The following is a 20,632-nucleotide window of genomic DNA, read 5'->3' as shown; positions in this document are numbered from 1 at the left end:
GTTTGAAAAGTGTCATAATAAGAATAATACATAAGGCAAAACTACACACTTGTTACAAATGTAAGTAGCCCAAAATCATATCATACGAGCTGTGAAAAGTTGGGCCAACACACATAATCATACGAGTATAATCAATGCCACATCTTGATCCTAGATTCCTAGGAAATTGATGGAGAGTATAGTGTAGAGATCAACTATACGCTAGTCATGAAACTGAATCATCCACTTAAAGAGTTAAAGGTCGATACCCATTTTATCGTAGGCTTAGCCTGTCTTTTAACTTTCAAGTTATAAAAGTTCAAACAATGACAATATTCACTGGACTTATACATATTTTCAAACAAATTATATATATCCTCAAACAAGTCATATATATCTTCCATCAAATAATCTATATCCTCCAATTATTTATACATATAATCTAATGACATTTTCTATTGGCTATATAATATTATGGATGGTTGAAATTCTCTATTGGTTATATGATATTATCTACTGGCTGGATGATATCCTCTATGGGCTATATGATATATGGGGGCGTTTGGTTCAAACAATGGTATGGGTTTGGAATGAGGAATGAAACCTGGGTGGTATGGGATTGGAACTTGATACTTGATTTCATGTATTTGGTTTTTATCTAGGAATGATAGTTTTCCTTTTAATTTTAAACTAAAGGTATGGGTATGAGCCATACCCACCTGGCCACCTCCCCCCTTGGGTTTCAAAAACCCATACCTTGGGGGTTTGAGGTATGAGTTTGAAAAATGAAATTTCTACAAACAAACACAAGATATGGGTTTTGGTCATTTCAAACCCATACCTTGTACCTGATATGCTTGAACCAAACACCCCCATAATGGTTTGATGATATTCTCTATTCACTATATGATATCATTTATGATTGTGTCTATGATATCCTTTATTGGCTAAATGGTATCTGTTATTGGTTATATGTAATCATGATATAACCAATAGAGGATATCATCCAACCATAGAGGATAACATCCAGCTAATATAGGATATCAAAAACCCACGCTGGACTGACAAAACATTTTGTCAATCCAAACTGACACAATACTTTTGAATCTTAAATGAGGTGAACTAGGGCGCTACCTTACAAGATTTTCCTGATTTAATGGCTATAACATATAATTAATATAATAGTGCCTGATAAATATTATGAGAAAGTTGTGGCATTGTGCTTATGTATGTATCAAGAATTTTGAGCAAAAGGTTAGAAGATCAAACTTTGGACCCTTAAGTTTTTGCACGCCACCATTTGTGTGGAAGAGCAAGTAATACTTGTTTTGGTATACTATGTATTTCGATATTTGTCAATGAAAGGGTATATTCTCTTCAGATTATTTTAAGTTCATTTCATTTCAGCTCCAACAAGTTCAGTTCAGTTCAGTTCTTAATTCTCCTTATCTTATAAAATATTTAGTTAAATTCAGTTCATCTCCAATAAATTCAGTTCAATTCAACTCAGTTTAATCAATCATAACAGACCTTAATAGTCTTAACTTACATATGAAACGTACTCTTCCCTTATCCGATTAATACGAAGTAGCATAATATAGAATCAAATCTTACAATTCTCCTTCCCGATATTCATCTCACTAACATAATCAAATCTCACACTACGTACAGCTTGGAATGACGTATTAACTTTGTATAATTATGGAAATACGGAGTATAACACTAATATACTAGTATATCTTTTAAATAATACTACCACCAACCACTGAAATGAACTAATTAAATGAAATTATCAATTGAAGACAAATAACAACAACGGTTCTCACGTTGACATAGATTCAGCTCGAAATTATTCAACGAAAGTAGTATGGATTTAATAATATAGATATAGTTAGTTGATGTGGATTTATACATTCAAGTGTATTATTACTGATATGATGGCACAGTGACGTAGAATGCAATGGTATGGTATTAAAGGTATTTGCAAATTGGCAATCATATTAACAAATAACAACCTCTTATATGCATGTGTGAAATATACAAGTAGTCAAGTAGACTATAAATTCAAGCGATAAGCATGTGTGAACTATACAAGTATGTAATGACTAATGAGGCAATATCGATCTTCCCTTTTAATGTAGATCCTCGAAGGAAAACCTTTATTTGGTCCAATTGAATATATACGTATTATTTGTTAAATTCGATTTCTTTTCTGAATATTAAATACTATGTACTACCTCCGTTAATTGTTATCTGCAACTTTGAGGTATTATTTGTGAGATATAAAATATTCTAAAGTTGCAGATAACAATTAACAAAGGTAGTATATGACTTTTTATCAATAAATTTAATATACAAAAAATATTTATTTGAACTTCCCACCTTTTTTTCATTAATCACCAATTCACCATGCATAACCAAATGTAAATAAAGATTATAGCAAGATTTCACTTTTACAATTTTTTCCCTTTTCACATATCTACAATGTACATTATTCATATATTTCACTTCAATTTTCATTTCTTATACTTGGAATAGTAACTTATATGAAATTTGTTAGATCGAGTTTAAAGTGTGCGTTAATAAGATTCAAATTTATATTTTTTACTACAAATGTATGATTAAAAATGTTAATACTTAATAGTTAAAGTTATGTATTGATAAATAAACGGAAAAAACATAATAATAATTATTATTACGGAGTAATAATTTTTTTTTTTGAAAAAAAAAAAAAAACAAAGAGAAATAGGAAGTATTAAAATATGCTTTGTATTTTTTTTTGACAGAAAAGTGTTAAAATATGGTAGATTGCTAGTTTTAACGTGTCATAAACTCATAATACTTCGTATATAATTTTGGTAGCACTCCATTATCAATGTCCACCATTTTATATTTCAACAATTCTGTTAGTTTTGGTCGAGTGGTTAACTGGTTATAGGCTTATAGCTTGTCCTTTAACTCATATAATCATTATTCAAATTTTATATGGACACTTTAATTTGAGGATGATAACTTTTTACTCTAAAAGTGCACCTCAATGTCTTCAACACTCTGAAGAATCGAACCTGACCTAGTTTCTTCACCTAGCAAATTAAAATAATAATCATTGTGCATTTGTCCAAACTTATTTTAAAGCCTTTGTAATTACTCTCTCGATTTTGTTTAAGTGTCTTAGTTTGACTCTTCCACTATTAACGTACGTAATTTTGATCAATGTTCGTGCTATAAACATAAGATCAAACATAGTTATATGAGTGTCTGTTACTCTGTTAGAATTGTACCAAGGTATAATTTTTTAATATATTAATTTTTTATGGTTAAAACTTATTGATAATTAATATATAATTGTTTAAAGTTCTAAATTAAATAATATACCAATCAAATTAAGACAAATAACAGAAAGAGTACATACATATAATCAATAATCTATGTTTATATGGAGAGATCAATTAACACACCTTTGACGGCCTTGAGGAATTCATGCTCACACGCCATACCTTTAGAAAAAAGAGCTAGTAGTACAATTTTAATATATTCCATGTGAATTAATCAATCAATTAACTAATGTCATGCAAATATTAATTAAATTCATGATTACGCACCTAATGATGTCCTACAATATTAAATTAATAATGCACTTCTATAATGTATGTAAGTAACCAATAAAAACTACTCTTGTTTGCATTATATAATGTTAGTCGTAGACCCTCAAATTTCATGAACAACTACATACCATGCAAAAAATATCCTACCTTACACTAATCATGCAACTTACACACTTCTCCCTTTTCTCAACCTCCATCCTCCTCCCCTTCCTCCTCTCCTTCGTCGCCGTCGAATCCACCACCTCAACCAACCCCAAAACCCTTCATGACTTTATCAAGAGTAGTTGTCAAGTAACCCTCTATTCAAACCTTTGCTACTCTACCCTTTCAGCTTCCTACAATGGTGACCCAGATCTCGGGAAGCTAACCTATGTTGCTATTAGGGTCAGTCTCACTGAAGCCAATCGAACAGCAGATTATGTGGCAGATATAAATAATAAAATATCTGCCAAAGATATGGCGGTTAGAGATTGCGTGGAGTTGACGAAAGAAGCTGTAGGGTTGGTTAGGAAGTCGCTAAATGAGATGAAGATGGTTCTGATGAGTAGTGGAGCTCGACGGAGAAATGAGAGAGGAAGGAGGAACAAAAGGTTTGAGTTGAGTAATGTGCAAACGTGGATGAGTGCCGCGATTACGAATCAGGATACTTGTATGGAAGGGTTTAACGACGTTCAGGGAGGGAAGAAGGTTGATGATGAAGTGAGTGAAAAGGTTGGTTATGTTGTGAAGTTGATAAGTAATGCTTTGTCTTTGATTAATAGTTTTGCTGCTTAATGGAGGATGCCCCGGTTTCTCATGGTGAGAAACAAATTTGTTTCTCATAATGACATTTTTGTGAATAAATCAACAATTTTTCATTATTGTGGGCTCCACAATTGAATAAAGTTGTTGATTTATTTACGAAAATGTCATGTGAGAAACAAAATCATGAGAAACAGGGAATTTACCTGCATAATGTCTGTAATGACTTACCTGTTATATGCGACCCATCAAAACGTTACATTTTGATACAACTAGCTAGTCTCAAACTCTTAGGTAACTTGATTTTATGTCATGTTGGCCTATTGGGTGAATTCGATCATTTAGGGGGATTATACTATTAGCTACCCGTCTCGTTTGTAAATTGTGTGAGATTATTGGTTACATGCCCATTAGAAATTATAATAAACCTTGTATTACCATAGACTTTTATATTACCTCTCTATTGTCTTATTCATATTCCCCTTTACTTGTTTTTTTTTTTTTTTGACACAATATTTCCCTTTACTTCAAATATCTGTCATGTACATACTCATGTTAACTTTCATATTAGAATCACATTCACAATGCAAAACATTGAAATTTATACAAGAATCAACAAAACCAGTTCCCACTAATCTTCACAAAACAAACCTGAAAATCTCATTTCCAAAAGAGGGAGGCCTTATCTTAGAGAAATTAAATCAGCCATCCACCTCAGAACTCGAAATTTGACAGTTTCTCCTCCTAGCTTACAGAGTAGCAGAATGACCATCAAAGAGGCCATTATGTTCACAACAAATTATTAGTCTAAAAAACAGTTACAAAACATCATTAATCGATCTCTGGACGCGCTCGGAATATGATAACATCAAGGACTAATGTCTTGTTCTGTTCTCCAACAGGCACAAACACACAGACATCATCTTCTTCCAATTTATTATCAGGAACAAAGTATTTCCAGCCACTTAAAAGTCCAACATTGTTAGAACTTAAACTAAATGTGCACGTCCAAGTTTTTTCCTTAACTCGAAGGATCACTTCTTGATCGTTCCTCAATTTGCGCCTGATTTTCCAGTCCTTAGAAAACGACTGAACAAACATTATATTATATACATCATCAGGAAGTGGCACGTGTAATCTAAGCAAAAGTACTTAAAAAGATTATTGACACTGATGAAATGAATGCATTATTTGATGCAAATTTGATGCAATGAAGGAAGAAAATTTACCAGGAAAAATCGTCTACGAACACTAGATGGCCTCATCACTTCAATCAAAGGATATTGGTATTTGTATTGAGCTGCTGCTATCCTTGCCTTTTTAAGAGCCTGATTTTTCTCTGCTTCAGTTGCTTGTCTTACACTTGATTCACAAAATGTCCTGTTTTCGCCAGGGGTAGTTTTTCCAGCTGAAAATTTGGTAAAGCATCACATCATTTATGATACAAGGGAAAACATAGAACATCTAGCTTAGAGTATAAACTAAAGAGTGAAGAGTGTTTATTCTTCGCCTAGCTAGTAAGTCGGTGTTATAAATGTTCGTACAAAACCGGAAGGATTCAAAACAAATTTCATACATGTTCACAAGTTACTGTAGTAAATAAGGGAAGAAAATAGAAGAGAGTTTTAATGGAAAATGTGAAAGTGTTTCCAACTAGACATACTAAACACAGATGACGGAATTTCTTGCTCAATTCCAATCAAACAAGTACAATTTGAGCAACTTTATACGAGTAACGTATTTAAATTTTCAAGAGAAAAGAATTAACATGAACTAACAGGTAAGGAGGCACACAACTGTATAACATAACAATGTTGTGCTTACTTTTCCCATTAGAATTGGCTGTTACTTCTCTCCCTCTAGCAGTCGCAGCAGCTTTCTTTGGCATACTGTCCTCGTCTGTACTGGTCATTTCTTCATCAGAACTCTCATCTCCTTCATCTTCGCAAAGACCTTCAGCAGATAAAAGAAAGAGTAGAAATATATATATATACATGTGTGAAATTTTTTGGACCTTTTCTCATTATAGAGAACAAACTTATAATCTAAAAGGACAAATATACCTTTCTTATGAGCATTACTGCCAGAGTAATGGCCCCTAGGAGTTGCACCAGAGTTGTTTCGCCTTTTCCTGTTTCTTGAGGCATAATCAGAATCATCATCTCCTAGGCTACCATCTTCACTTGAAATCTCTTGTACATCTACATTGGATGTAGTTACTGGGGTAGGTTGAACAACTACTGGAGTCACTCGGAATATGCTAACATCCAGTACAGATTTCCCAACATTTGAGCCGACAACAGGAAAAAACAAGCACACATCAAATTCTTCTAAGAAATTCTCAACAGCAAATCTTTTCCAGCCACCCTCAAATCCTCCTGTATATCTACTGCAATTAAATGTACACACCCATGTTTTATCTTTCACACGGAGTATTACTTCTTCGCCTTTCTTGAAAACATACGTAGGTTCCCATTCTTTTGGAATCGACTAAAGCATCAAAAAGGTTATCATAATATCAATCAAAGCCTTAATCCCATAAGTGGAGTCGGTTAATAGAATATATAAGCATAAAAAATTATCGATGCCAAAGTGGTAAATTGGCAGAAGAATGAGCTTACCAAAAAAAATCGCCTATAGACACAAGACGGTCTCATAACTACAATGAAGGAATTAAGGTATTGTTTGGATGTATCCCTCGCCTTCTCCAAAGCTTTTTCTTTCTCTGCATCAGTGACTGGTCTTCTATTCGAAATGTATGTTAAACCATAAGACTTTTGTCTTTTAGGAATAGGCTTTTCACTCTTTTCATCTGAAAAACCGTTACAAGAGGAAACATTACATTACATTACATATATAAGTTTAAGTCATCACAAAAGGGTCAATCAAACATTTGTTTTTTACCATTCAAGTCTCAACTGCCTTTAATTCAATCAAAACAGAACTAATCTTCTCTGAAATGATGACCAGTTCAAGAAACTACGTAGCACATACTATTGATTCGAAATGCAGTGAAAAAGAAAACAAATGACATGCATATATGCACAAAAATTATAGAACTTACAAACTTTGTAGGTCCTTTTCTTTGAAAAATTGGATGGCACTTCTCTTACTCTTTCAGTAGCAGTTTTCTTTGGAGTAATAAAATCATCTGATGAGACGGAATTCTCTTCATCAGAAGTATCATCCCCGTCATCTTCATCATAACCATCTACAGAGAGATAGAGAGAGTTAGATACACGAATACATGAAAAAGTTCACTACATATATACACTTCTACTTATGAGCCCTACCATGGTTCTTTCTACGCTTGCTTCCAAGAGTATCAACAGAGTCATCATCTCCTTGATTTTTATCAGGTACCTCCTCAGCTGAAGTCTCTTTTGCCTCTCCACCGGAATCATCACTGCCATCTGAGTTCGGCTGTAGACCTTTTTTAACAAAATAGGAAGCTTCTTTCTCACATAGATTTGCTTGATCAAAGATCAAGACCTCAAAGCATTCATGTCTATTGTACTTGAAAATCAGAATATCCGACTTCTTTAAGAAGTATGCTTTCGCAAACTCTTGCCACCCATCTCCACGAAACATTACATCATTCTTTTCTTTTTCCAGATTGACATCCCAGGTAACTCCATTTACCTTGAGAGCTACTTTCTCAGGTAGATGTGTCCTCATGTGATCAGCAAATTTCTTGGGTAGCATCTAATTGTTACACATTACAAAATCCAACATTGTGAGGAGTAACATGAAGGAATTAACCCGGAAATTTATAATAGTGACAAAAGCAATGAAATGCATTCAAATCTTTTACATCAAATTTATGAACCTAACTATGTAAAGCTCAAACACCCAAATCCTATAACTTAATAAAAATAATAGAGATTCAATTAGAAGAGTCCTTTCTCACAAGTGTATTCAAGCAATGTGTTGCTTGTACACAGCCCATAAAATTGCAGGAGCAACCGAGCAAGTAGCTAGGCAGTTTTGCACTAAATACTTGGTTGCAAATTAGTATTATTCTTATTTACTAGGAATCTTATACAGTTTAATTTTACAGAGTATTTTTTATACACATTAATAATATGAGTTGATCTTTTGTGCATAACCCTATTAAGGGTCTAATCTCATTGACTGAACTCAGCTGAACTGAACTGAGCCGAGCTGAATTGAATATTTTATAAGAGAAGGAAATTAGGAGCTGAACTGAATTGAAAATAAACGTATGAGAACAGACCCTAAGAGGACTCTTGTTAAGAGTATAGGCTGTTAATAAAATGAATATCATCTTATTCGCGCCATTCCTAAAAAAATAATATGCAAAGCTTCATTTGAGTCCAAATCCAAAGAAAGGCCCTTACGAAAAAGAAGTGTTAATTGGTATTAGGATTAATGCATTGACCACATACCAAATTGACACCCATACTTGGTACTCCGTATAAATTAATTAATCAACCAACTTGCATGTCTTTCCGTTCAATTGAAGTTACCGAATTAACAATATATCAAGTCACTCCTCAACAACGAGGGTTTCCACTACACTGAAAAGTCTACTTGTATTAAAGACTTACATTCTGTAAACGATACAACAATAATTCACCCTGAGACCGTAGATACACCTAGACGTGTCAATTTGGGTGACTGGTCGGGTTTGGTTGAGTTGAGTCGGATTTAGATAAAGTTTGAGTTATGCTAAATCATTTTGCTCATACCAATTGAAATTTGATCAGGTCACTTTTTGACAAATGATAACTGTTAAACCCTAACAAAAACCTTGATCATAATTCGTAACTACACAAGTCAACTCAAAAACCCTTATTCCAATAATATAAAAAAAAAAAAACAAAAAAAAAAAAAGAATAACACAATAATAATCAATAATTAACGAACAAATCCATGGTAAAAGAAAAAACAGCAATAAAAATACAATGGCAATTTAATTGTAGTTTATTTTACAAGATCAAAGTAAAGAAATGGAGTGAAATTAATACTCCTAATTTAAAAAATGTGCAGTAATTTAATTAAATACAGAAAACTTACGAGACGATGATGAAAATTAGTGGGTAAAATGAGAGAGAAACGAGCAAAATGAAAATTCTTCCAGTAAATTTCTTCTTCCCATGATTTATAATTCCCAGACTCCATTTTTTAACAGTGAAATGCCACCCTAAATACAAATGGTTGAAGTTATTAAGAAGATGATGAAGAGAAATTAAATAGGGAAATTTTGGAGTATTTAATATGCAATTAATTACCTTAATTTACTCTGATTTCTCGAGATTTTTTTAATAAATAAGCTCATATACAAAGTACGAAGGTTGTACTGTACATAACAGGTTTGTGAATTGTGAAGGAGTTAATAGTTAATAAAAAATAGCCCCACACAATAAGGCCCCTTTTTTGGACTGAACTAAACTAACTTAAACTAAGGAGTACATTACTTTTATTTTATTTTGTTTGTCATCTCAAAATTAATTGTTGTTTTCAGTAATTGCATAGTTGTGTCTCAAAAAAAAGAATTTTTTTTGCATAATTTACCTTCTTACTCCGTGTTTTAATAATTGTTAAACTTTTGGCAAAAAATACATTTAACTATTTACTACTACAGAGTAAATACTGTTATGAGTACAACTAGGCGCATAGCTCCTATATGTTTAGGATGCATATTAGAGGGTTAATTGGTAAATTCACTTAGTTTTTGAGATTTTTTTTATTGCTATAGTGGTATTTTTAATGTACCATTATACTTACAGTGGAATTTTTAATGTACTACGGAGTACTAGATTATAAGCTACTCGTATTTTAGTAGTACTATTTATAACTAATATAAGTAACAATGGTACAAATATTGTACCACTAGAAGAAAAAAAAAATTCACCACTATTTTGTCGTATAGCTACTATTTACTTATAGCTACTATTTACTTGGCATGTAAATAGTAGTTATGTGCCAATACTTAACCTACTGTTAGAAGACTATGATAGTTGAAGATTACTAGACTGTTCGTATTATTTTCAAAGTTGATGCATACATTGTTAATCATACCAATAACCCAGACAAGTAGGATAGAAAAGTACAATTACAGCAGCCATCTAGTCTAGCACAAAATTTACAAAACAGAAAAACATTCATCAATAATACAGCAACAAACCCATCCATCAGTCAAGGTAAAGTTACTACACGTCTACACTAGGAAGAACAATATCAGGAACCACTCGGAATATGGTTACATCGAGGACAAATCTTTCATTCTTCGAGACAGAAGGAACAAACAAGCACACATCGTATTCCTCCAAGAAGTTGTCGCGAGCAAAAGTTTTCCATCTTGAACCTTGAAAACCTAGTTTAGTTCCGTCTTTGTAAATGCTGCACTCCCATATTTTCCCCTGCATTCTGAGAGACACTTCTTGGCCTTTTCTAAATTGACTTTTAAGTTCCCATTCTGCAGGGATTGTCTGAAACATGACAGAAAATTGCGCGGGTTAAAGCTAAACCGTTGAATGTACAGGAAGTTATAGCTAAGAATAAGCTAATTAGGATTTATAATGCTATAAATTACATGGCATTACCATAAAGAAGCGCCTGTAAACACAGGAAGGTCTCATCACTACATGAAAAGAGTTAACGCGCTGTTCTTTTGCTACCTTGGCCTTTCTTAGAGCATTTGCTATCTCTTCATCAGTAATCTTTCTTCTATTTGATTTGTAGCACACTGAATAAAGACTTGATCCACTTCCTTTGCCAAATATCTTTTTAGCTGCGAAGGAATCACAAGTATAGTCGTATGTAATCACCAAAGAAAACAAAGGGAAAAAAAGTAACTGATGTAAGCTGAAACATGTATCAGGGAACTTTCATTTCTTGGTCATTCAATTCCCTAATCAAATATAAACAAGGGCTTTGATTCCTAGCCATTCTTTTGTACCGCTAAAAACTCAAGATATATGTAAATTATTTCTGCAATTTTGAACACGGAAATATAAGTATTTAACCAATGCAAGTAGGAAGCACTATAGGTCTCAAAAATTATGCAAATTTACACCCCTTATTCTGTAGTAGAACTATAAAACGTACCACCATTGCGATTCCTTTTCCTTGAAGCATTAGTTGGCAATTTTCCAGCTGAATTAGTAGTAGCTGCTTTATTCGGAGTAGTTTTAGCCTCTTCTGAGATGGAAAATTCTTCATCAGAATTCTCGTCTGATTCATCTGGATCATCAGAAACATCTGCAGCAAGAATGAAGAGAATAATACATAAAACTGTCAGACTTTTTTCTCTGAAGCCAATGAAACAGTAAAACTATCAGAAGTACAAAGACAAGATGCATTTGTCTAGTGACAATTTCAGAGTTAAGGGCTCTTGGAACCGAAACTCCAGATTCCCTTTCGATTTTTATAAGGTATAGATTGTGAAAAATTTATACCTTTTGAACGAGCAGGTTTGGCAGAACTACTCTTGGGAGTCCTAACAGGTGTTTTTCTACGCCTGTCTCTAGAAGCATCATAATGACAGTCGTCGTGACCTTCTTGGCTTGTATCATCAGTGAACTCTCCCTCACTCAAACTCTTTGCTGTATCTTCACTGCAGTCATCATTATGATCCTCCTCATCGTCTCCATCATCAGAGTTATGCTGCTGAGGTTTCCTCACAAAATAAGAAGCTTCTTTCTCACATGAACTTGCTCGATCAAAGAGCCAGACCTCGAAACACTCTCTTCGATTGTACTTAAAGACTAGGACATCCGCCTTCTTCAAAGAGTAAGCATTGCCAAATTCTTCCCACCCATCTCCATGAAACATAATATCATCCTTGTTTTTCTTCAAGTTAACATTCCAAGAAACTCCATTTACTTTAAGAACTACTTGTTCAGGTAACTTGGTTCTCATGTTGTCACTAAACTTCTTAGGAAGTGTCTGTTTTTAACACATTACGAAAAAAACACACATATAAGAGCAACAAAATGAAGAAGTTTAGTAGGCTAAAAAAAAGTAGTGTAACTCTAGGATTCGAACTGATGGACACTTCAGATACTTCCTCCGTGTTTTAGTTGCAACGTTTTGACTTATGTAACAATCCTATACCGCTATACCAAAAAATGTGACAACTGAATTTGGACTATTAATTTCGGACAAAGGAAGTATCTTTTCCAACCGATCATTTAGGAATTTATAATCATAAAATTGAAAAATTGGAGTAAGAATAATGTTCAATAAAGCCAACTCACATTCCTCTCCAGTTAGACAGATCAATTAAAAAGCAAACATGTCAATTGAAAGCAATAATCCACACTAATAAAATACAGGAATTAATTGAAATTATAAAACAAACTACTCCATTCATCCCATATCAAAAGCAACATTTGTCAACCCTTAAAACTTGGAAAGTACAAGTAAAAAATTAACACTAAATTAGACACCAAAAATCACATTATTAATGAGCTATGTCACAAACTCAAGCAATGCATGTAAATTTAAAAGCGTATCAAGATTACAACAAAAAATAAAAATAATAATAATAATAAAAAAAAATCAATCTTTTACCAATAATAATAATTAAAAAGAGGGCCGAGGGTAAACTTACAAGGTGTTGATGAAATTCAGTGGGCAAAGTTAAAGAGAATTGAGAAAAGTGAAAATTCTTCCAGTAGATTTCCTCTTCCCATGTTCTGTTCTTCATATTTGGAAATGGTAATTGTGTTTCTTTTTGGAACCCGGATAACCAGAAACAAATTATTAGTCAGTGCAGTAAATAATGTTGCCCGCTGGGCTCCATCTATTCTGTCTCATTTTTTTTTAATGATCTCTGTGTTGAGACCGTAATTTTGACCATTGTATTTAATTATTTAAATGGAAAATGCTAACGAATGCCTCTAGGGTGTGATAAGCTAGTTAAAAGTAGAAATATTAAAACAAAACTAATATTAATTACACTGATCGACGCGTGATTTTGTCATGCTTTCCCAAAATAATACCACTTTAGGTAAGATTTTTAATGCTTATCCAACGCCCCAATGGCGTTTGTTAGCAAAATCCTATTTAATTTTCTATTAGTAAAAACTAGATTAAACCCCGTGCAATGCACGATTTTAAAATAACTTTAATGATAATAAATTTTATCAAAAAAAAAAGTATATCTCAGTATTATAAAGTATGAAATATATTTCTTAAAAAAAGTATGAAATGTATTGTTTTTTTTTAAAAAAAAAAAATAGGAGTATATATGTGAAAGAAAATAATTAAATACTACGTTTATATATATATATATGTATTAGTTATTATGGACAATGTTATATTTAAAGACTATTCAAAAAAAAAAATGTTATATTTAAAGAAGTTTGTTTTAGATTTTGTACAAATCAATAGTCAAAATTTTGATACAAATATAAAAATGAGGTTTTTCTTTTAGTAAGTTGTTTTGGAGGGAAAACTCTTTATATTATTTTGCCAAGTGTCATTTCAGGTTTGCCTTTATTATAATGTAATAATAATAATGTAATTGATTACAGAGTATAAGATAACTAAATTACTCCGTATAAAAATATACATTACGACTAATTGTCTAGTTAAATGATATACAAGTAGTACTTTCTCTTTCCCCTAAATTGTACAATAAGAAAAATAAATCAAAGATGGTATGTGAATAGCGCGCATAAGTCAAAGTGATATACAAGTATTTAAAAAAAATGGAGTTGTAATTTTTCATCTTCTTACACTCCATAACAAATATATATATATATATATATATATATATATATATATATATATATATATATATATATATATATTTATATATTTATATAAAGGGGAGTTTTTTTTTTTTTTTAGTAGTAACCAATTAAATAGGAGATTATTAAAATCTTTTATAATTAAATAATTCAAATGCCACGTAAGCAAAATTGGCGAATGAGATTTTCCAATTTAAATTAATTAAATATAAAATATTATCTTTTGATATTAGGAATTTTATCTAAATATATAACAAATTTTAGCACATAAATATGTGTATAAAAAAAATTATTTTTAAAAATTCAAACAAACCGTGCATCGCACGGGCGTATTCTCTTTATTTCGTAATAATTGCAACAATTTGACTTGTGACTTTTTTTTTTTTTTTGAGGACTTTGACTTGTGACTATCCATATACTTTGACTATATTTTTATATCAACATATAAAAAAAATGTTGTATGTAAAACATTTTTGAAGTAATCTTTATTCATATTGTCATTATATCAATTTTAGAGCAACTCTACATGTTAATTGTCAAATTAGTAGCCATATGTCACATAATCTTTTAACCTAATTATTGTTTTAGCTACTCCCTTCGTCCCCAAAACTTCGACTCTTTTGGCCTAATTTTAGTCCCAAAATGATTGACCCATTTGCATTAAAATACCCATCTATTTACAATAATATTTGTGCAACATTAGCTTTCCCATATAATTTTTTTTTTCATGTATTTTTAATACTTTATCTTTCTACTTTTTACAAACTCCATGTAAATTTATCTTTCCAAATTTTTTTTATTTTTTAATTTAAGTTTCTTAATAAACGCAAAATCAACCCAAAAGGGTCGAAGTTTTTGGGATGGAGGGAGTACTTTTTTTTTTAAAAGAAAATTATATTAGCTATAAATTTTGTGCTCCAATGACTAGCTATTAGCTTAATATATATTTAAATGAGTCTCACTTCCTTCACTAACATTTGTATATTTCAATTTTCTATATAATGTTGAATTATTTATTTTGGGAGGTTTTAATCCCAAGCAAATTAGCTTGACATATTTACACAGAGCTAATTTGCTTAGGCAAGAGTAAGACATATTTACACATATTAATGCTTTAAGGTTGTAAATCGGTATGTGTATCACTCAAAGTATTACAATTATTATAAAATGGAGGGACTAAATAAATTATATTAATTAAAATAAATTGGAAATTAAGTGTCTTTATGATTTCCAATTGCTATGAAGTATTGAAGTGTTATTTGTTTGTTTGAGGGAACTCTTAAAAATTTAATTGAAAATTTGCTTATCTAAAGAGCCTTTTTTTTTAAAGAAAAAAAAAAAAAAAAAACCAAACATTATTAAATTCGTCTAAACCCTAAATGAACTTAGCTTACTTCTTATTTATATTTAAGTTTATTCAAGTTTAAATTAAACTTATTTTAAATTATCTAATTTACTTTATGTAAAAGTAGTACAAAATCAAGTCGATTCAATTGGTATATACTCCGTAATAAAATCTACATATTAACATAATTGTTTGTATCAATGAATTTGTTATAGTTGTTGGTAGCCAGTACCCACGATACTGCATGGTTCATGAAATTGGACATGACACATGATTGGAGATTGTCAGATTGAATATACTTCGTACCTAAGTTTGATATGATGGCAATTTATTTACTTGGAAATTTCTTAATTTATGTTACTGGTCAATTTATCCTTAGTTCCTTACTCATATAAAGTACTACTTAATTTTAGTTATGAAACAAAATAGTTCAAAACTTAAATTCACAAGTAGTATATAAGCATATAACCAACAATTTCTTACATGTAACTTGTCATACATATAGCGATATAGGAGCAACTAAAACGATTTTATTTGATTGAAAATTGACCATACAACTCTACTTTCAAGCATACTTTATATATACTTATTTCGCATTTCATTTTCTTCTTTCCAACAACAGGCTTTTTTATACTCTGCAAATACATTAAACAAAAAAAAAAAAAAAAAAAAAATCATCAGAAATTATGTACATATATATTGAAGTTTATACTCCAAAAATTTGGTACACTTTATCACAAAATTAGAGTAAATAGTTATAAATATATGCTTACGGATCATAACGAATACGAATCTTTCCAGCCTTAGGGTCGGCGATAGCATTGAATGCCTCTTGAGATAGGTTAAGATCACCGGCACAACTATCACACAAGTCAGTTACTTTGACAATAACACTTCCTCCTTTGCAAGGGTGCGGAGCCAAATTTGCTCCCCCTATGCATGTAACCCTATAGTTCCTTCCACACGCTCCTCTATTGTTCCATAAAGCATGACTCACTCCTGTTATCCACGGTCCATTGTCTCGATTTTGGTAGCATGCCGATGCTGTTTATAAAGTATTCAAACATAATATACGAAGTATTAATTAATTAATTAATGATATCGTTCACTATGTACATTAATACATCGGAAAAAATAAATAAATAAACTTAATTATTGATAGAAGAGATACAAATTAAAGAATTACTCACGAGTATGATGAGTATGATAAACAGCAAACCCAACATTAGCCTTTGCAACAGTGAAAGCAAGGCTAACCACAAAGATTGCAAGTAGGAGTGCCTTCATATTCATTTTGCACAATTTTTTATACCTAAAATTGTAAGCAATATAGATTAGAATAAACAATATATTTTGAATTTATTTGGTTAATACTTCTAGTGCTTTGTAATTTGCCAATGGTTGTCCCTCTATTTATAGGCATATATAGCAAAGTTTACTATAGCTAGTCAAATTGATACGTAAGGAATAGGAAGTACATTAGTACCTAAAAGTCTTGATTCTTAAAGTTTAGGACACGCCTTTAATTTCAGTCTTTCACACCAATTGACTACTGTATACTGTATTGTTAGTCTTTTGGGTTCTTAAACTCCATCCATTACACCTTAAGTAATTGTATCAACCACTATGCCACAAGCATTTACGAGTATTCTTCGAATATCATATTGAGTAGAATTATAGTCAACTCAAACCTTATTTTTTGTGTGCATAGCCTAAGCCGTTAATTAATTGATTAGTGTGGAGGTTATTAGGTGGATTAGAGATATGGACTAGTAGTTTAATTGTACCACATTAGATTCAACGCGTCTTGTGTGTGGCTGGGCGCACCGTGTGGCCGCTTGTAAGAAACAAAGTAACCCCTTAAAAACTCACTTAGTAACTCTTTTAATACTAATTGAGTAACCCAAAGAATGCGTCAAATATTATTGTTATGATTGTTATCGATCTAGACCTATACAAAACCACTAATGGAGCATTTGATAACAATGACCTTGTTTGATAATAGATGGGAATGTATATTCTATGCTCACCTACGATTACCAATGAAACAACCCCTTACAAGGTCCTTCGTTCACATTTATGGTGAACAAGTTGAGTGGTCATACTCAATCTCTAAAGTCTACTCCACTAAGATTTCTACGGTCAACGGATTTGAGTCTTTCAAAAGTTTTTTCCTCGAAATTTCTCAACAGTATATGGAGTAATTGAGGGACGAAAATTTGTAGGCCTTAGAAATTGCAATGTAGGTCATGAATTATGGTCATTTGGTAGAAATTAAGACATTTTTGGACAAAATTAAAGTTTGCAAATTGTAGCTCAGTTATGAAAATTCACCAACTTCATTCCAACATCATTTTCATTATAATTGCCTAGCTAGCTTTTCACTCTAGAAAAACAACCCTTAAGTAATGTAATTATGAATTCAAATTAGATAGGGACAAAATTCAAAAACTATAATTAGGACCTGTTCTCTTCAGCTTAACTTCAGTTCAGTTCCTAGATTCCTTCTCTCATAAACAGTTCATTAAATCAGAGCATGCCCTTAAGCTCTTACTAAACATCCTACTATCATGTATTAATTATAAGATAACTACATCGTTCATAGTTGATGCATACATTGTTAACCATACCAGTAAAACCGACTAGCAGGATAGAGAAGTACCTCTACTTGAGCCATCTAGCTCAAAATTTACAAAACAGAGAAACATTCATCAATAATGTAGCATGAAATCGTCCAATAGTCAAGGTTAAGTTACTAAAGTTGAAGGAACAACTTCAGGAACCACTCTGAATATGCTAACATCAAGGACATATCTTCCATTCTTCTTGACAGAAGGAACAAACAAGCACACATCAAACTCCTCCAAGAAGTTGTCGCGAACAAAAGTTCTCCATCCTGAACATTGAAAACCTACATGATTTCTGCTGCTTTTGCTAACGATGCAGTCCCATATTTTCCCCTCCATTCTAAGAGACACTACTTGGCCATTTCTCAAATGACTTTTAAGGTTCGATTCTGAAGGAATTGTCTGAAACATGACGGAAAAGTGCAAGGGTTAAACTGTTGAACGTGCAGGAAGTTATAACTCAAGCTAGTTAGGAATTTATAATGGTAGCTAAATTCATGAGATTACCATAAAGAAGCGCTTGTAAACACAGGTAGGTCTCATCACTACAGTAAATGAGTTATCGCGCTGTCCTGATGCTAACAAGGCCTTTCTCTCAGTATTTACTTTCTCTGCATCAGTTATATCTCTTCTGTTTGATTTGTAGATCACTTTATAATGTCTTGATCCACTTTCATTGCCGGAGATCTTTTTGTCTGCGAATGATTCACAAGTACAGACATGTGTAATCACCAAAGCTAAGTGTTAGAGCAAATGGTTGATAATTAAAGTAATTAGCAAAAACAATAAGGAAATTTGATAGTAAAAGAGACAAAAAATTGGAAGGTGGGAAAATCCTTCAAGCAATTACTTGAAGACTATAAAACCCACCCAAGAACAAGGAGAATGTTTGTATTGATTTCAATTAGTGTTTACAAGAGTAATCTCTCACTAATTTCCACTCTAAAGCACAAGGATTTCAAGAACAAGAACCCTAGCTCTAATTGTGTTTCACTCAATTTGGGGATAATAAACAAAATACCCTTAATGAGTATTTATACCCCCGACAGATCTGGACAGGGTATCAGGAAGGCACGGACGTGCAAGCCCAGATAACTCATTTCAGTAGCTACTGCCAAATATGGCACGGACGTGCCAAATATGGCACGGACGTGCTTCCCCTGTTCGCATCAGCACAGACAGCCCGTAGTAAAACAGCTATAACTTCCTCGTTTCTTATCGGAATTAAGCTTATGACCTATCATTGGAAAGCTCTTGAAACAAGCTTTCACCTCCAACTTGAATCACCTCAAAACTCTAAGTAGTTTGAGAGATATGCCCAGTTGAAGTTGACCCATCCAATGCTTCCTTGCTTAACACAAGCAATTCTTCCCCTTAGCTTATATGCCAAGCCTCGATTGATTCTCGAGTCACATTCCAACAATTCTCCACCTTGACAAGATAATCAATCATGTCAAGTATTCACAAAAAAACCATCCGAAAACAACGGATGTAACCAACATCTTCAACAAAGATGAAACCACCTACAAAAGGTGTAACCACCCTTACAAGGGTGTCAAAAAAACAACATAGCTAATAACAACCAACCAAGTTTGAGCAATGCTCAAACTTTGCAACCGGCAAAGGCTTAGTTAACATATCCGCCGGATTCTCTGAAGTATGCACCTTCCCTAGTGCAACCTTGCCACTAGCAATAGTATCTCGAATATAGTGATACTTTACATCGATGTGTTTTGTCCTCCTATGAAAAGAATTTTGATTTCTAGCCAAGTGTATAGCGCTTTGGCTATCACTATACATCATAGGAACACATCTCTCCGACCTCAACTCTCCAACAAAGCCACCAAGCCATTGGGCTTCTTTAAACCCCTCCGTTAAAGCCATGTATTCGGCTTCCGTTGTTGACAAGGCGGTCACTTCTTGCAATGCCGACCTCCAACTAATAGCCGAACCACTGAGGCAAAACACATACCCCGAAGTGGACTTCCGATCATCAAGGTCACCACCATAATCGGAATCCACATAACCAATCAAGTCATCTCCATTCCGCCCATACTCAATACAAGTGCTAGAAGTACCCTGCAAATACCGAAGAATCCACTTGACGGCTTGCCAATGTGCCTTTCCGGGATTTGCCATGTACCTACTTACCACGCTTACGGCTTGAGCAATGTCCGGTCGAGTACAAACCATTGCATACATAATACTCCCAACCGCATTGGCATAAGGAATGGATGACATGAACTCCTTGTCCTCCTTGGAATTTGGAGAATCCAAGGATGACAATTTGAAATGAGATGCTAAAGGAACGGAAACGGGCTTAGCATCCATCATATGAAATCTCTCCAAGACCTTTTCAATGTACTTTTGTTGGGATAAGTACAAACTCCGTCTCTCACGATTTCTTATGATCTCCATGCCGAGAATTTTCTTTGCCGGGCCTAAATCCTTCATTTCAAATTCCCCCTTCAACATTTCTTTCACCTTCTTGACCTCAAACATGTCTTTTGCCGCTACAAGCATATCATCAACATATAGCAAAAGATACAACAAAGAGCCATCACTCACCTTCTTCAAGTATACACAACTATCATAGTCACTTCGGGAGAA

The 20,632-nt window shown here is 32.8% G+C and overlaps 4 protein-coding genes across 4 annotated transcripts; 1 reads left to right on the top strand and 3 right to left on the bottom strand.

The window, feature by feature from the left end:
- The first annotated feature begins 3,725 nt into the window (after positions 1-3,725).
- Positions 3,726-4,375, top strand: LOC145624516 (pectinesterase inhibitor 9-like). Its single transcript, XM_081677566.1, has one exon. The coding sequence runs from the start codon at positions 3,744-3,746 to the stop codon at positions 4,356-4,358; it is 615 nt and encodes a 204-aa protein (XP_081533692.1). The 5' UTR covers positions 3,726-3,743; the 3' UTR covers positions 4,359-4,375.
- A 3,226-nt stretch (positions 4,376-7,601) lies between these two features.
- On the bottom strand, positions 7,602-8,030 carry LOC145637909 (B3 domain-containing protein REM16-like). The gene has a single exon (XM_081688916.1). It carries the CDS (start codon positions 8,028-8,030, stop codon positions 7,602-7,604), a length of 429 nt encoding a protein of 142 aa, XP_081545042.1.
- A 2,295-nt stretch (positions 8,031-10,325) lies between these two features.
- On the bottom strand, positions 10,326-13,079 carry LOC145624506 (B3 domain-containing protein REM16-like). Its single transcript, XM_081677555.1, has 5 exons — positions 12,907-13,079; positions 11,750-12,239; positions 11,400-11,552; positions 10,895-11,082; positions 10,326-10,780 (listed from the first exon to the last, which is right to left on the bottom strand). The coding sequence occupies exons 1-5, from the start codon at positions 13,000-13,002 to the stop codon at positions 10,502-10,504; spliced, it is 1,206 nt and encodes a 401-aa protein (XP_081533681.1). The 5' UTR covers positions 13,003-13,079; the 3' UTR covers positions 10,326-10,501.
- Positions 13,080-15,824: 2,745 nt separating this feature from the next.
- Positions 15,825-16,774, bottom strand: LOC145624497 (EG45-like domain containing protein). The gene is made up of 3 exons (XM_081677546.1): positions 16,586-16,774; positions 16,169-16,439; positions 15,825-16,030 (listed from the first exon to the last, which is right to left on the bottom strand). Exons 1-3 carry the CDS (start codon positions 16,686-16,688, stop codon positions 16,024-16,026), a joined length of 381 nt encoding a protein of 126 aa, XP_081533672.1. The 5' UTR covers positions 16,689-16,774; the 3' UTR covers positions 15,825-16,023.
- Between the last annotated feature and the right edge of the window lie 3,858 nt (positions 16,775-20,632).

Source organism: Chenopodium album, chromosome 1, assembly GCF_948465745.1.
Source record: "Chenopodium album chromosome 1, dcCheAlbu1.1, whole genome shotgun sequence".
Lineage (NCBI taxonomy): Eukaryota > Viridiplantae > Streptophyta > Magnoliopsida > Caryophyllales > Amaranthaceae > Chenopodium > Chenopodium album.
Note: the sequence above shows the minus strand (reverse complement) of the source record. Positions and strands in the feature narration are given on the sequence as shown.

What these genes read in the sequence shown, in the direction of transcription:
- LOC145624506 (XM_081677555.1), bottom strand. Translation starts at nt 13,002, where the DNA reads ATGAAGAACAGAACATGGGAAGAGGAAATCTACTGGAAGAATTTTCAC. An exon ending in CTGAATTTCATCAACACCTT is followed by an intron (nt 12,240 to 12,906) that starts GTAAGTTTACCC and finishes TGTTAAAAACAG; the next exon opens with ACACTTCCTAAGAAGTTTAG. An exon ending in GAAAAGGAATCGCAATGGTG is followed by an intron (nt 11,083 to 11,399) that starts GTACGTTTTATA and finishes ATTCCTTCGCAG; the next exon opens with CTAAAAAGATATTTGGCAAA.
- LOC145624516 (XM_081677566.1), top strand. Translation starts at nt 3,744, where the DNA reads ATGCAACTTACACACTTCTCCCTTTTCTCAACCTCCATCCTCCTCCCC.
- LOC145624497 (XM_081677546.1), bottom strand. Translation starts at nt 16,688, where the DNA reads ATGAATATGAAGGCACTCCTACTTGCAATCTTTGTGGTTAGCCTTGCT. An exon ending in TTATCATACTCATCATACTC is followed by an intron (nt 16,440 to 16,585) that starts GTGAGTAATTCT and finishes CTTTATAAACAG; the next exon opens with CATCGGCATGCTACCAAAAT.
- LOC145637909 (XM_081688916.1), bottom strand. Translation starts at nt 8,030, where the DNA reads ATGCTACCCAAGAAATTTGCTGATCACATGAGGACACATCTACCTGAG.